The 17,577-nt window shown below is 50.0% G+C and overlaps 1 protein-coding gene across 1 annotated transcript in view; it reads right to left on the bottom strand.

Moving 5' to 3' along the window:
• FRK (fyn related Src family tyrosine kinase) overlaps positions 1-17,577 on the bottom strand; it is a 97,067-nt gene that overhangs the window by 35,415 nt on the left and 44,075 nt on the right. Inside the window, exon 2 of the mRNA XM_041752799.1 lies at positions 11,137-11,258. Coding sequence (XP_041608733.1) covers positions 11,137-11,258 — 122 coding nt within the window. The remainder of the gene's footprint in view (positions 1-11,136; positions 11,259-17,577) is intronic.

Here is a 17,577-nt window from a genome sequence, read left to right as displayed (position 1 = left end):
AAAAGCAATTTGCATATAAGAGCTTTATATGCATAATAATCAAATGCTTGTTACGGGTGAGGGTGAGCCAGTAGTTTACACAGTTGTGCCATGTAGCCCACAGAAAAGGAAACTTCATGATGAATGGGTGAATGAATGAATGAATGACTCAATGATTAAAAAATAGTTCAAAATATTCCTCCAATTTTTCAAGATTTTGCTTTTTTTTTCATTTTCATTTTCCAAGTCAATGGCTTTGGGGAAATTTTCTTTCTTTTATTTCTTTCTTCCTTTCTTTCTTTATTTCTTTTTTATTTATTTTATAAATTTATTTTTTATTGCTTTTCTAATCAAAGGAAAGTAAAGGTGCCTGGGTGGCTTGGTTGGTCAGAGCGTCAGACTCTGGACTGTGGCTCAGGTCATGATCTCACAGTCCTAGGATGTAGCCGCTGGGCAGGGAGGCTGTTTGTCCTCCCTCTCCCCCTGCCCCCCCTCCTCCTTTCACTCTCTCTCTCTCCATTAAGTAAATAAATCTTTATGGGAAAAAAGAAGAAAAGCGAGTCAAGAAAAAAAAAATCGGTAGCAAACTATTAAAACAATTCAACCGCAAAAAATAAAAAAAATAAAAAATAAAAATAAATAAAACAATTCAACCCTTAGTAGACAGATATTTATCAAAAAAAATTTTTCTACATGCAAGACACTGTGCTAAGTCCTGAGTAGCTTGCTCACAGAAAGGAAGAAAAAAGGGTTAGGAAGAGGGGGGGCAATATGAGGCATGGGCACGCAGTAGCTGGGGTCGTCCAGCCGGAAGCACAGTAGGACTCCAGAGAAGCAAGGACTAGGCTAGGAGGCGGCCTTGCGTGGTCCTCTGAAGGGGTGAACGTAGAGGCTGAGAGGACTTTACGGGGTATGCAAAGGACAGTCCTCAAAGGCTTTGACTCTTGCGGATAAAAGAGACTAACGAGGTTCAATAACCAAATGCAATGCATAATCCTTTATGGCATCAAAACACAAATAAAGAAACAAGGGGCCAGCAAGGACACCCGGAGGGACTGGAGTCCCCTCGCCATAATAGTCACACTGTTCCACGGGTGTGAAATTTCCTGAGATTGATATTGGTGTTGTGATAACGTGAAAGTGGGTCCTTACCCCTGGGGACACACATACTAACATCAAAGTGTTTAAAGGCAAAGTAACATGGTATCTGGGACCTCTGTGTCAACGTCTACGTGATCAATATATGAATGTCGGAGAGAAAATAAACATCACAAAGTATTAAAACTGGTGAAAGTACACAGTTACCTTTTTAACTTTATCAATAAGATCGAGGGAGAAAGAAAGACTATCTTGTGGGTTCTTTAGGTCTTTCTCGTTTTTGTTTTTTGTTTTTTGTGTTTTTGCCTTTCATCACTGGTGAATTTTTCTTTCATTTTTTTAAAATGTTTATACTGAATTTGGGTATGGGGGGAAAAGGGTATGGAAAAGAATTCTGGGGATGCCCGGGTGGCTCAGCAGTTGGTCTGCCTTCAGCTCAGGTCGTGATCCCGGGATCCTAGGATCAAGTCCCGCATCAGGCTCCCTGCATGGAGCCTGCTTCTCCCTCTGCCTGTGTCTCTGCCTCTCTCTCTCTCTCTGTGTGTCTCTCATGGATAAATAAATACTTTTTTAAAAATTCTGAAGCCAACTTAATTTTCATTCTTTTGAAATCATTTTTTCCCTGGATGCTCACAGAATTCTTTGTTCACCCTGACAGCAAATTATTTTGGAAAAGACACACTAGGTATGGATCTTTTTGCATACAACAATGTGAGTGCTCTTAATGCACAAGCACAGATTTGTTTTTTAACTCAGAAGAGTTTTCTTCTACCACATATTTAATTGTCGCTTGCATTTAATTATTCTTACAAATTTCAAGAAATGTCTCCTGTGTGCGCATTATCTGCCCTCACAAACTTTCACGTTTTTCTTCTCTCTCCAAGAGCATCTCAAGTCTCTCTCTTCTCAGCCCTCAAGTGACAATTTTGCTGTTTAATATCTCCCATCTTTGCCTTTCTTGTGCTGCTTTTTACGCTTAATTTCTTAGGACTTGTATTTTCTCAAATTTCATAATTGCAAATCAAATGCTTTCAAAAATTTTCTTCTGTTCCTTTTAGGGAATATGCCTCCAAAGGAGAGTTTTCTCTACACCTTCAGATGATGATTTTTCATCTCTTATACTATTTTTTTTTTTCCCAGACATTTTATAGAAAAATAAATGGTTCTCTAATCAAGCGGTTTGGGAAACTGGGTTGAAAAGTTAAGTTTCTTTGCTGTAGGACTTCTAAGACTTTTTAGTTTGCTGAGTCAGGGCAGAGGGAATGTAACTACCACGAGGTCTTCTTCAAATGCATTTAAACCACCGAACCGGGCAGCCCCGGTGGCGCAGTGGTTTAGCGCCGCCTGCAGCACAGGGAGTGATCCTGGAGACCCTGGATCGAGTCCCACATCAGGCTCTCTGTATGATGCCTGCTTCTCCCTCTGCCTGTGTCTCTGCCTCTCTCTCTCTCTGACTCTATGAATAAATAAATAAAATCTTAAAAAAAAAAAAATTTAAAAAAAAAATAAATAAATAAACCACCGAACCTGTTCTATGGGCCACTTTCAGCTTATCAAAGACTTCATGTTCTGGAACATTATGTTGGGAAAGTTAATACGTACACAGAATCTCATCACTTCTATTTTTTTTTCCCCATTATACTCAATGAAAAGAAACTTGGCATTTGGGGGAAACAAAGCAAACCCTGCACCAGTCCTCCTGTCCATCCAGTTGAATGAGTGCACACGTAGCAGGGCCGCTAATGCTCCAAGCCTCTGGACATGTGACCAATGTCTAGTGATTGTTCAGCCCTCACCCCTTCGCTGCAAGGAGAGTGGATCGCCCCCTCCTCCCCCGGCATGCCTGCGGGCCACGAGGCACGGAACTCAGCCCTTGCTCTGGGCTGATGCTGGTCTGCCCCTCAAATTCATATGCTGAAGCCCTAATCCCCGGGGTGACCGTATTAGGAAGTGGGCCTCTGGGAGGTGCGTAGGTACAGATGAGGCCATGAAGGTGGACTCCGCAGGAAGGAAAGGGCCCCGTAAGCAGAGGAAGAGAGCAGGGCTCACATGCAGGGCTGGATCCCGGGACCCTGAGATCACGACCTGAGCCCAAGTCGGCTGCCTCACTGACTGAGCCCCCAAGTAGAGAACAGGGGGATGCTAACTCAAATAATTCCTAGCTGGCCACCCTCTCCATGTAGAAGTACCAAACGGGACAAAATATAAAGAATCCATTTAGGGCAGCCTGGGGAGCTCAGCGGTTGAGCATCTGCCTTTGGCCCAGGGCGTGACCCCGGGGTCCCGGGATCCCTGCATGGAGCCTGCTTCTCCCTCTGCCTGGGTCTCTGCCTCTCTCTCTCTTTCTCCCTCTCTCTCTGCATCTCTCATGAATGGATAGATAAAATCTTTTAAAAAAAAATCAGATTAATTTGGCAACTAACAGAATGAAAAAAATAACAGAATGGACCGCATCATGAATTACAAACGAGTTAGCAAGTTCACCGGCCTCCACATGACTTTTCAACTTCCCACTTATTTATTTAATATCTGGAACTTACTATTGAAACGTCATATTCAAAAATGAACAATAATAACATGCATCATTTTTTTATGTTTTCCTCCAAATAGCTCAAAATCTTCATACAGAAAGATTTTTTTTTTTAATAAATAAAACAAGGTAAACAAAACCAGAAACGAAAATTGAGGTGAATTGGTATGCGGTGCTCAGAGACAAGTGAACGAAGAAGGAGAAAAATAGAATGCAAGCTCCCTAAAGAATCCTGTGGCTTCTAGAAATGCTAGTTGTACATTTTCAGGAAGACAGAAGAGTTTTCCATGAGCCAGAGCCCTAGAGAAAAGGTTCACTGCCGTGCATCTCTGTGTGTATGTGTATGGACGGACATAAACATAGATACTCGAGCTACATAATAAAATGTTAATTTAACTTTATAGAGTATTTAAAAACATTTGAAATACAATTTATCAGTAGTAATGGTAAGAAAAGGAAATGTTAAGAAATGCCATAACTCACAGAAAAGCCACTTGCTATTACGGGCAATGATATTTGCAATTAAGCTGAATACAACTAAATTACGACTTTAATTAAAAGGCATTTCCTAAGATGGCACCAACATGTTTAAAATTTAATACATTTTATACGCGATACTGGAGTTATTAACATAAAAATTTCTTTCTGCAGCATGTGCATTTTTTGAAGAGCAAAACATCTTTAACCAATATCAAAATGCTCCCAGAGGGGGGATCCCTGGGTGGCTCAGCGGTTTGGCGCCTGCCTTTGGCCCAGGGCGTGACCCGGAGGTCCCGGGATCGAGTCCCGCGTCGGGCTCCCTGCATGGAGCCTGCTTCTCCCTCTGCCTGTGTCTCTGCCTCTCTCTCTCTGTGTCTCTCATGAATAAATAAGTAAAATCTGAAAAAAAAAAAAAATGCTCCCAGAATCCGTGGAAGTGTCCTGGCATAATAAATTCAGGGAGCAATTTTTCCCGACCCTTTCCACTGGCTCCTACGTGGGACCTACAGCTGTTTCCGTCCGTGGTTCACAGTAACGGAACCGTGGGCGCGCCCTGGGGGCCCCATGTCCACAAGCATCTTAAACGAAGAGCGAATGGACAGCTCAGGGGTCCCGCAAGCACGGCCTGGGCCGGGGAGGGTCAGAGCAGGGGGGTGCTGCACCTGTGCCAGCCAGCGGGGCGGCGGCCGCAGCCCAGGCGACATCCTTTGCCCATCTTGTCCCGTCTACAAAAGGCTCAGTCCCTGGAGACAACCAGCCGGCCACGGCGGAATCGCTGGGTCGAACAAGCCAGCAGCAGGCGGGGTCACTGCGAGGTTGCCAGGTCTGGGCTGGGGGTAAGAACGGGGGGGGCCGGCCTCGCGGCCCTCTGCTCCGGGGGGCGGCAGGGAGAGCAGGGGTCGAGCACCTGCCGCCCCGAGTGCCCCGGCGGCCGCGGCTGCAGGGCAACGGCCCAGAAGCAAAGAGCACCGTGGTCCCCGCTAAGACACCAGCACGTGACCCTGCGCCCCTACAGGGCACCTTACCTACAGGGAAGGAGGGGCTCACCAGGAACCCCGGGATAGAGGGCTCAGGACGAAGGACAGACGCAGGGCGTCCTCCCCGACGCACCCAGCCCCGGGCCTCCCCGCCCGGCCCACGGCCCCCCTGGAGACGCTGGGGCCCGTGAGCACAGCCTCGCCAGGCTCTCCGCGATCTGAAGGGCGAGAGCTTGATCCGCTCCAGTCACCTCGGCGTAGTCACTTCGAAGCTGGGGGCTCGGTGGGTCCCACATCTGCGTCCCGCCAGGTCACGACCCCGGGGCCCGGGTCAGCCTCGGGGGGCCCTCCTCAGCGGGGGGCCCGCCTCGCCAGCACCCTGCCCGCGGCCCCTGTGCTCTCTCATCCATACCAAGTAAATAAAATCTTTTTAAATAAATTAAAGTCTGTGGCTACAGAGGCCTGTCCCACCGCCTTAAGGCGGGGTTCACAGCGGGCCCAGAGCACCCTGAAAGTCACCTCACCCCCTGGACCCAGGTCCTCGGCGGCCGGAGTCGCCCACGGGAAGTGCTCCGCTCCAAGGCCGCAAACAGGTCCCACAGGAGGCAACGGCGGCCCCGGGGCCCCGACGGCCAGTGGCGCTTGTCCTCCTCTCCCCCCCTGCAAGCCGCCCTCCGGGGCCCAGCTCGGCGACCGCACACGGCAGCCCCGTCGCCCAGCCCGGGGTCTGAGGTCACCCTACACTCCGCATCCGGACCCCCCCTCCGACCGGCCATCACCACCTGTCACCCCCGCCCCCAGGTCCTCACCCCCTCCCCTCCAGTCGGATCCCGGGACCCCTCAGGCTGGCATGCGTGAGGCGGGCAGGGCTCCGGGGGGGCTGGTCCTAGATTTGGCCCAGCACAGGGGCTGCACCTGCCGTCCGCCTCCCGCAGGCCCGGCCTTAGGGCGCCGGAGTTGCCGCACCTCCCGTGCCCGGAGCCCACAGGTGCCGAGCCCAGCGGCCCCGCCAAAGGGGAGCACCAGAGGGGCCTCCTGGGGGGCCGGTCCCGGGCAGAGCCCGCCTTGGGCCGCCGCCTCTGAGGGGATGCTGAGCGGCTGCGCCCGGGACTTCTCGCAGCCGCCCACCCCGCGGTCGCTGAACCCTCAGCCGCCGGCCCAGGCCCGGCTCCTCACGGACACCCCGGGTCCACAGAGCGTGGCCACGGCTTCCCTTCCAGGCCCACCCGTGCTCCGTCCCCCCTGGACACACGCACGCACACCCGTGCCCTTGCCTCCCGCCGTCCCACCACATAAACCGGCCCAGAACACCTGCTTCCTCCTCCAGGAAGCCCTCCAGGTCCCCCCACTGTATTGTCTGCTCCCCGAAGGAAGGTGGCCTCCTGGGGCTGCACCTGCCCCCGCTGCCGTCCTGCAGCAAAGGCCCCGGGCCGGGTGCGGGGTGCAGGTGTGGGTGGGCCGAGGAGGGGAGCCAGCGCAGGAAGCCCCGAGCGGGCTCCCCGGGTGCTGCCCTGGGCTCGTCCGCCAGGCCTTGCGGGGCCCTTCTGGCTGCGGGGGCCTCAGGCGCCTCTGCAGCGGCCGTCCCTGAGGCAGGCTGCAGTGGCCCCAGCGCTCCGGAGGTCTCCGCATGACTTGCCCCCGCGCCGGGGAGCCCGGGACAACCTCCTCTGCAGCCCCCGCCGCCCACTTCCAGCGCCCCCTCCCCGGACCCCCTCAAGCGGGCTGTAAACACCGACGGAAGCGCCTAAACCCCCGACACCGACCTGACATGAAGGATAGTAACCCTAACAGCTGCCCTCAAAGGCCTTGATCGAAGGCAAAAAGTAGCCAAGCAAGTCGACGTGCCATCGAAATTCTGTATTTTTCAACAGAAAACCAACTGGCTGTCAAGGACCAGCGCAGGCGGGCCCTCAAGCCTCCTGCCGCACACCTGACCACCTCCCGCACACCTGACCCCCTCCCATGCACCTGACTACCTCCCGCCCGTCAGACCACCTGCACCTGACCACCTGCCATGCACCTGACCACCTGCCGCACATCAAACCACCTGCTGCACACCTGACCACCTCCCACGCACCTGACCACCTCCCGTGCACCTGACTACCTCCCCACACATCAGACCACCTGCACCTGACCACCTGCCATGCACCTGACCACCTGCTGCACACTTGACCACCTCCCGTGCACCTGACTACCTCCCCACACATCAGACCACCTGCACCTGACCACCTGCCATGCACCTGACCACCTCCCATGCACGTGACCACCTCCTGCACATCAAACCACCTGCTGCCTGAAGCCGCTGGAGGATGGGGTCCTGCGGTCCTGGGAAGCATCACCACCCTGGGTGTCCATCCAGGCCCCGTGGACCCCTGGAGCCATGGCCACCAGGGACCACGGCCAGCCCCCCGCAGCCTCCCCGACCTGGGCCGAGGCCCCACCGCCCGCACCGGCAAATCACACGCTCGGGACGTGCCCTGGGACACCTGCAGGCCGCCGCGCCTGAGGAACAAAGACCATACATTGAAGGAAAACTCGCGTGGGACGGACAGAGATAGAAAAGGAGTGGTTATTTGCCTTCCTCCGGCAGCACAGCCGCCAGCGAAATCAGAGACCATCAATTCCGACCAATTAAGGGGACCACCGCCCCCGGAACGCATCCGTGGGGCGAGCCTGGGGATCCAGGGCGGTAACCAGCACTCAGCACTGGGGTGTGTGTTGGTTTGGCTGTTTGCTTTAATGTGCACATACTGGAGACCTTTTTCCTTCCCTTTGTCCCTTGGGCAGCCCTCCTCCTGGCTAATAGGAAAATGTTCCTTTCAGTAGCATCGAATGGTCTGCATTGACTTTGTCCCCCAGTGAATACGCGGCAATCAGATAACTTGTTTGAAAGACTCTAAATTGTTTGACTTCGTTCAAAAAGAATCTATAATCATGTGCTGGTTCCAAGCAAGGCCTACAAAGCTTCCTCAATCCATAAGCAAGCGCGAGGGTATTCTCGGCACATAAAAGCCAATATCCTTGTAATTTTGTTCTAAGCCTGTCAAGCTGTTTTGTTCCATAATATTCTACTTAGAAAGTGTTCAGGATCGTCGCTGCAGCCCGGGCGTTATTCAAAGATATGACTCAAGCAATTCTTTTCATTTGTTTTCCTCATGGAGATATTCTTCTTCTATACCTTTAATGCTGATCTAAAGCATTTAATCTAGCTTCTAGCTAAATAATGATTTTGCATATAGATACTGGGAAAGCCAAATAAACAAACATGGGTGCATTTAAATAAGGAATTCTCTTCTTTCTCTTATCATTAAGCATAGAGATTTCCAAGAGACTCGTTTTTCTTCCTCTGAGCGTAATATTCTCATGGAAATCTTCATTTATCTATAAGGATGTTCACTGCATCACACTTTAGAGCAGCAAAACAGCTAAAAATAATGAAAGCACACAAAACAGGAAATGGGTGGAATGATGAAATACCCACGCAATGGATATTTCTAAAAATATTATACCCACGCAAATTTTTAAAAATAAAAAAAATTTAAGAATATTTATTAAAAATAAATACCCACGCAATGGATATTTCTAAAAATATTTCTAAAAATGTTAATGGGAAGAATACGAAAAGACACTCAAAGCTGTTCACGGAATATTGAGATGGAATAAGAAAGATGAAACCCAGATCTGTTACGAGTGTGCACACACAAATATGTGTGTATAGACCTATAAATATAGATGCATATATACCCACACATCTATATTTTTTTCTTTTCAAGATAATCTCAATTTATTTTCTGAATGAGTGTGTTTATTTAAATAAATATACTTAGGAAATTGAACACCAATAAAAAATAAATTTATTAAAATAAATAAATGTACTTAGGGGTTTAGCACAGAAAAAAGCTTCTCAGGAGAAGTATTTTGATATTAAATCAAAATACTTAATATCAAATTTTAAATTTTTTTGATATTTTTTATTCTTTGAGCTTTTCTGTTTATCTAAAAATGTTGATATTGCTTTCATAGTAAGGAAAAAGTTATATCTAATAAAATACATATGTCACCTGGGTGTATACAGGTGTGCACTGGCATGAAGCCACAAGCGGATGGGGCATTAATTCTAAGTGGCTAATGCTCATCCTGTATCAGTTGTTGTATTTTTTTTTTTTATCACCGTGGGTATAAGCAAGATTAGAAAGGTCGGTGGCACATCATACTTGAGCACACTTCAAAAACGCTAATCAGGACAGCGTCCTCTAACTACGCAGGGGCGGAGCCGAGGCCGAGCAAGGGGAGAGCACCACACTGACTTTGTGCCCGCAGAGGCCGGGGCGAGGGATGGAGCCTCTGAAAACAACCGCCTGATCACCCCCGCCCTGAGTCCCTTCCAGCTCCAGTCCATCCGCCCTGATAGTTGGGACGGCCTTGGTGTGAGTAAGGAAAGTGGGCACCGGACACACGCAGCCTGGCCTGAGTCGGCGCCAGTCAGAGCTCCCAGGACACGTGAGCTGCGGGGCTGCCTCACTGGTGCCCCATGAGAGCTGTCCTGCCTGCCAGCGCAGCGACCCAGGCGGCACCGGGGCCTCGGGCCTCGGGGTTAACAGACACTTAGGGCAGGGCCGCAGGGATAAAGGAAGGCAAAATGCCTCCCCTCAAAAGGTTGCCATCTAGACAGAGAACACGCTTTAAAGGGGGCCGTAACACATGACGGGCCTGGGCAATACAGAGGTCAGAGCAGAGCAAGGACAGAAAGTCTCTCGTGACACATGGTCTGGGGGCCTCTGGGGGGCTCTGTGGTTGACCCTCCCTTCGGCACAGGTTGTGACCCCAAGGTCCCAGGATCGAGTCCCACATCAGCCTCTCGGTGCATGGAGCCTGCTTCTCCCTCTGCCTGGGTCTCTGCCTCTCTGTGTCTCTCATGAGCAAGTAAATAAGAAAGAAAGAAAAGAAAGAAGAGAAAAGAAAGAAAAGAAAGAAAAGAAAGAAAGAAAAAGAAAGAAAGAAAGAAAGAAAGAAAGAAAGAAAAGAAAAGAACATTCTGTATCCTTGCAACATAAACCAAGAAAGAGATTTTTTTTAATTTTATTTATTTATTTTAGAGAAAGAGAGAAAGTTCATGTGAGTGGGGGGAGGAGCAGAGGGAGAGAAAGAGAATCTCAAGCAGAGGCGGCCCGGAGCGTGGAGCCGGACGGGGGAGGACGGGGGGGGGGGGCTCCATCTCATGACCCCGAGGTCATGACCCGAGCCGAAACCAAGAGTCTGACGCTTAACCCACTGGGCCACCCAGGCGCCCCGAGAAACCAAGAATCTCAAAGGTAGGGGCAGGCATGGAAGCACCTGTAACTATTTAAGACCATCCTCAGGTCCTCCTCCCTAATACAATGTAAACATGTAGTTGACTCCTAGTTGGAAAACCACATTTGGCTGAATTTTGCATGTCATAGGGTTAACTAAATGCAACCGCACTAAGCATTTCAATTCATTTTCTTTTTTTTTTTTTTATAAATTTTATTTATTTATTTGACAGAGAGAGTGAGCAAGCAAGCAGGGGAGGAGGTGGGCAGAGAGGGAGAGAGAAGCAGGCTCCCTGCGGGAGGGGCTCGCCCCGATGTGGGGCCCCATCGCAGGGTCATGTCCTGAGCCAAAGGCAGATGCCCAACCGCTGCGCCACCCAGGGGCCCCTTCAACTGACTTCCTGGCAGCCCGGCAAAGACGAATGAAATGCAGCAACTGGAAGTGCACCGTGGAAAGATCCATTCGGACACACGTGTAGCTTGTGCTTCGGCTTCTCAGTTCCCTGGAAGGATAGACCCCTACACGACGCAAACGTGAGAAAACGCAGCCAGACCCACGACTGCGTGTCCCAGCCAGGGCGCGGGCTTGCAGCGACGCCTGCTCGGAGACGGCCACTGTCTGCCAACTTCCGTGTCACTCTCGGGCAGCTCAGCGTTAACCTGGTGCTTGTCACGGAAGCAAGAGACACGGCGGCTCGAATAACCTCCGGCTCACTCCCCACGGGCTCGTTCCTACAGACGCCCAGAGCCACGCTCACACCACGTAAGGCCATGCCCGTACCTGAAAGGGCGAAGTCTCCTTTCCGGCTTTCGCTCTCCCTGATTAGGAAGGCGCCCGGCTCATTTCCCGAATGTAAGAGCTGTTTCTCCGCTTCCGTTCTCTTGATCGCGCCGAAGAACCACCTGGAAGGAATCAGATGTAAACGCTCATTAACCAGACCACGGTCATTCTTTCAGGGGCGGGAGGGCTGCCAGCAGGTAGTCCACGCGGGAGGGCTGGCTCCTCGCCACTGGAACTATTACAGGGACAAGCGGCAGCTCTCGACGGTTGCGGTGATTTCTGGGGACGTCTGTGACCCTCACCAGGAGTCTTTAAGGACCAGAAAACGGGAATTTGGCCGATGCCGCTAGCTCGTCCCTTCTCACACCTGCGTCCTGTTCTGTCTGGAGGTAACGCGTCCTCCTCGGGCAGACGCCAAGCCTCCGGGTGGGCCGCCGTGCTGGGCTGCGGGGCTCCGTGCTCCGCGATTGCTCATCATCAGCCCCACACCGTCCGCTGCCCCCTGACGCCTTCTGGGTGTTAGGAGGCAAACATTCCAATCGAAGGACTCATACGCTTCCCATTAAAGTGTCAACGATTAAAACTGTCGTGCTCTGGGCATGAATTCCCACACACACACACACACACACACACACACACACACACGCACATCCCATCCAATCCACCATAACATGAGATGACTTTGCGTCTTTTAGAGGAACTTATCAAACATAAGGGAAATTTTTCTTGGGAAGCCTGGGTGGCCCAGCGGTGGAGTGTCTGCCTGCCTTCAGGGCGTGATCCCGGGGTCCTGGGCTCGACCCCTGCATCGGGACTTATCTTGAGAACATAAAGACTCCAAACTCTGGGAAACAAAGTAGGGGCAGTGGAAGGGGAGGTGGGTCAGGGGTGGGGTGAATGGGTGACGGGCACTGAGGGGGGCACTTGACGGGATGAGCACTGGGTGTTTTTCTGTATGTTGGCAAATTGAACACCAATAAAAAATAAATCTATTATTAAAAAAATAATAAGAAAATAAAAGGACTTATCTTGACCCTCCTACCCTGAACATTCCAGAAATATAAAAGTCAGACACCGAACACACAAGCTTGTGAATGTGATCAACCCCAACAGAGAATTATGGCTTTTGCCATGAGAGCCAGTCTAAGACGTGTATCAGGTCAACGGACATCAATGCGATAATAAGAGGAAGCTGCGACAACCTGCTTCGCACTGATGACCCCCCTCTCTAGAGTCACGCGGTTGATCTTCATCATCTCAGATTTTGGGTAAAAACATTTATGTTTGCAGGCATCATCGTTAAAAGTGTAGACAAAGAGAGGATGTGTGGGATCCCTGGGTGGCGCAGCGGTTTGGCGCCTGCCTTTGGCCCAGGGCGCGATCCTGGAGACCCGGGATCGAATCCCACATCGGGCTCCCAGTGCATGGAGCCTGCTTCTCCCTCTGCCTCTCTCTCTCTCTCTCTGTGTGACTATCATAAAAAAATGAAAATTAAAAAAAAAAAAAAGAGGACGCGTAGGCTGGAGGGGAAGACAGGCCGTGTGAGGAGCTGAGGGCTGGGGGAGGACTTGCAGGCCATCAAAACTGGCTCCCGCTGGTGAGACAACTGGAAGGAAGCGGGGAAAGGAAGCGAAAAGAGAGACATTAAAATAACGTCATCACCTTCTAACAAGAGCAAGGCGTCTGTGCGCCCTTTTGCCCATCCTCGAGTTGCCAACTTCACGTTAACGAGCAGTTAGGATGCGCCAAGGGGCATCCGCGTGATGCACGATGCCGAAGGCCCCCGAGGTTTAAGACAACAAGGATTCGTTTTTCACTCGACCGCGTGTCCACCAAAGGTCACGCGGGGCTTGCTCCGCGTCTACCCCTGAGTGTAGCGGGGCTCGGCCGCCCCCAAGCTCCCGCGGGGCACAGCACAGGCCGGCTCCCCAGCTTCCCTGCAAGACCGGGACCACCGCAAACGAGTCGCACGCTCGTGCCCGAAGGCAAAGGGAGCAGGAAACGCAATCCCGGCTTTCCCCAGGAGGCACAGACCTGGAATGCACCAGCGACCACCCCCGGACTCCACACCTGGGACACGCACGTCCGCAGACTCCTGCTTATCTCGCTGAAATCACGGCAGGCCCGGAAGCGTTCCAGGGGGCTATGAAGTGGACTCACGGGAAAAGGGAAATGCGTGTTTTCCACAACGACAGGAATAAGTCAATACAGTAATGGAACAAGAATTAAGAAAACCCTCAAACGGACCCCCCCCACACACACACACACACGTTAGAGATGAAGGTACAGATTATTCAACGACCAAAGCCACCACCGTGAAGGATCCACACGGAAAAGGCAGTGGATGCTACTTGCAACATACGGCGTAGTTCTACGTGGATGAAAGGCCTGACGTAAAAGGCAAACTTTCAGGCTTGCTGAGGTGCCAAACCAGAGAGGGTTTCTGGGATAAAAGGGAAGGGGCGGGGAGAGACATAAAAACCTGAGAGAAAAGGACCGAAAATATTTCTTACACCATAATTTCAAATCTCTGCAACAGCAAGATTACTGTGAAATAAAACTAAAATACAAGCCACCGACCTGGAGAAAATATTTGCAAAGTAGGTGACCAAGAATAGGCACAGTGTTCAGATTACACGGAGACCTTTAATCAATTTTAAAAAGAGAGACGGGGGGGGGGCGGGGATCCCTGGGTGGCCCCGAGGTTTAGGGCTGCCTTTGGCCCAGGGCGTGATCCTGGAGACCCGGGATCGAGTCCCACGTCGGGCTCCCTGCATGGAGCCTGCTTCTCCCTCTGCCTGTGTCTCTGCCTCTCTCTCTCTCTCTCATAAATAAATAAATAAATAAATAAATAAATAAATAAATAAATCTTTAAAAAAAACCTACCCTCTCTCAAAAATATTTTAAAAATTAATTAATTAATTAATTAATTAATTTAAAATAAATTAAAAAGAGAAACGGGGCACCTGGGTGGCTCGGTTAGGCACCCTACTTGTGATTTCGACTCGGGTCACGGTCTTGGGTCTTGGGCTCTGCGCTCAGGGGCAAGGCTGTGCTTGGGACCCTATCCCTCTCTCTCTCTGTACTCCTCCTCCACCCTGGAGCCCACTGTCTCTCTTGCTCTCTAAAATAAACAAATCTTTAAAAGAAAAGATAGGGTTTTTTTTTTTAAAGAAACAACACAGCCGAAAAATTGGCCTAGCATGTAAGTGTAAAATAAAAGACGAATAACTAATAAAATAAGAAGCACAGTATCTGCACCAGCATTATTATCTATACCAGTAAATATTAAAACCATGAAATTTCACACTTCAGGCTAGACAAATTTTAAGACGTTCACATTCAAATATTAGGGAGAATGTGAAACAAGAGCCTTTGTACAAAAGTAGAGGCAGCCTCACATGGCACAGCTATTTCAGAGAGCGATTTGGCAACATCTAATAAGGCTGCATATGTGTCTGCCATTCAATTTCACTTCTAGACTCTAGACCATATGTGTTCAAGAACATTCACTGAAGAATTCTAGCAACGGAAAACTGGAAACAATCTAAATGCCAACTAAATGTAAGGCAAGAGGGATCCCTGGGTGGCGCAGCGGTTTGGCGCCTGCCTTTGGCCCAGGGCGCGATCCTGGAGACCCGGGATCAAATCCCACGTCGGGCTCCCGGTGCATGGAGCCTGCTTCTCCCTCTGCCTGTGTCTCTGCCTCTCTCTCTCTCTCTCTGTGTGACTATCATAAATAAATAAAAAAAATTAAAAAAAAATAAATAGTTTAAAAGAAAAAAAAATGTAAGGCAAGAGATAAACTTCGTGATAGATGTGGATAGAATACTACACAGCAGTTAAGACGAATAAATTGAGGGACAGAAGGGAGCTGAACAACGATGCGCACGATTATGATGCCATTGACGTGAAGTTCAAGTGAACACATAAAAAATACTATATATTTTTACGGGTAGTCGCACGCTTACTGAAAGCCTATAGTTAATAGCTAATAACATTTTTTTTGCTCCATTTCCAGAAGTGGCAAAATTTCTTTGCACAAATATTTCAAGCGCGTTAGCAACCTGGATCAAATATACTGATCGGGCCCATGCGCTTTCTTGATTCCGAGGGTATTGATTGTGCATCAACATTAAAAAGTGTCTGCTCCAAATGTGAATATTTAAGCCTTTACAAGAATTACAATTCATCTAGCAGATCAAACTCTTAGAAGTATGAATATACCTCATACACCTCATCATTCTCAAGAATAAACTCCATTCTGTGTTTCATATACATACATTACATTTGTATTTCGTATAATCCAGGCCGTAAATGACTATTTTCTCTGCCCAATATACGCACAAGCAGGCAGTTTTTGTAAATCAAAGATGCGGTGATTCTACTACATTTGGAGACAGGAACTCTATGGCAATTTGTTTTTAAGTCCTTCTTTGTCTCACCTATTTTAGATTCTTGGACAACAGTTTCCTGCACTCACTTTTACAAGGCGAATCGCACCAGTATTGACTCGGCCGTAACCATGAAATGGAGAAGACACCTGGCTGGATGCCTCAGCTCACTTAATACCTGGAGTGTCACCTGGCCCAGCTAGCACCAGGAAGGGAATATAAATGCATCTTGGTTTCTGCAAGTCGAGGCACTCTCATGCCACCGTTCAGACTCCAGGATGAGGCAACCGCTGGAGGTCAGAGCACATACCGCATGGTGGGAGCATGAGCCCCGGAGAGGCCACCCGGAGAGCGACAGTCCCTTCCAGCCTCTGCTCGCACCAGATGGTTCCAGGCCCGCGGCCCGCCGAGGCCTCTCTCCACGCTCCCCGTGGGCTCTGCTCCTTGCGGGCACCTACAGCAGGGGCCGGGAAGCGAGCCCGTGGCGGGTCCAGGGAGAGTCTTACCGACCGGTGCCCCTGAGGGTGCGGCCCCTGGACCAGGAGCACTGGCACCACGTGCAGACGTGTTGGAAAGGACGTTTTCAGCCACTCCCCACACGTCCCGAGCCAGAGACTGTGCGCCGGTGCCCAACAACCTGGGTCGCAAGGACCCCCCAGGTGCATCTGACGCCCAGTAAAACTTGAGAACTACTGAGTTATAAAAATAGTAAAAAATGATAAATAAATAAATAAAAATTTATATGAGACAGCTGAGAATAAGAAGTTAGAGTCTGGTGCTTACATGTGAAAATTATCCAATAAAATGACACTCACACACACACATTTTAATTGACCTTTTTTTAAAAAAGATTTTATTTATTTATTCATGAGAGAGGCAGAGACACAGGCAGAGGGAGAAGCAGGCTCCATGCAGGGAGCCCGACGTGGGACTTGATCCCGGGACCCCAGGGTCAGGCCCTGGGCCGAAGGCAGGTGCTCCACCACTGAGCCCCTGGGTGCCCCATTTTAACTGATCTTTGATGAAACTAATCTTTATTGCTATGAAAGAGATACTTGCCATGAAAGAGATCTTGATGAAGAATAATCAAAAAGGAGAGCAGACCCACAATAACCTAGGAGGAGCAAATGCTTCAAATAGATGAAAATGGAGCAAAAAAAAAAGCATAATGTCTGGTTTTGGACAAAAGGAGTATGTGATTGAAGTCTAAGGTTTATTTTGCAAACATTTATCCGGCGTCTACTGTGTGTAAATTCTGTAGCTCTGACGCAGAAAGATCTGCAGGACATGGAACCGAGTGAAAAGGAGTCAACTGCAGGGTCATCAAAACATTAGTTCCATTTACATTTTTAAGACCAACAAACCAAAATGCCTATTTGCTTACTTCTCTGGAGACTGAGTGAGAGACACAAAAGCAGCGGCCAAAACACTTTTCACTCTGCGCTCCTCCCCGTGGTGGGGTATCTGTAGGAAGACGCAGTTTTATGTTACTTTGCAATTTACTTAAATCTAAGGAAATCCATCAGAAATGTGGCATAAAGGGGCCCCCCGGGGGCTCAGCTGTGGAGCGTCTGCCTTTGGCCCAGGGCGTGACCCCGGGGTCCTGAGGTCGAATCCTGCATCGGGCTCCCTGCATGGAGCCTGCTCCTCCCTGTGCCTGTGTCTCTGCCTCTCTCTCTCTCTCTCTCTCTCTCATATGAATAAATTAAAAAAAGAAAGAAAGAAAGAAAAATGATGGACATAAAGTGCTTGACGCCGGCCGTGTTCGTGCTCAGTAAGTGGCACCTGTTTTCAGAAGCTCACTTCAGGGAAAGGGCACATATTTGGTGTCAGACACGGAAGGTTTGAGGCCTTGAGGAAATGCGCACACATCCTGGCCGTGACCCCCTTCCCTGGACCCCCTTGCACTGAAACTTCCCCCCCGCCCCAGTGACTTCTCCGCTCCGCCCGCACTGTGCACTGGGACACGCTGTCACCAGGTGGCGGCAGGCGCTTTCCTCACTGTGCAGGGCTAAGGCTGCAGTGTGGCCACTGGAGCTTCCTCGTG

This window comes from Vulpes lagopus, chromosome 1 (genome assembly GCF_018345385.1).
Source record: "Vulpes lagopus strain Blue_001 chromosome 1, ASM1834538v1, whole genome shotgun sequence".
In the NCBI taxonomy this organism is placed as follows: domain Eukaryota; kingdom Metazoa; phylum Chordata; class Mammalia; order Carnivora; family Canidae; genus Vulpes; species Vulpes lagopus.
Note: the sequence above shows the minus strand (reverse complement) of the source record. Positions and strands in the feature narration are given on the sequence as shown.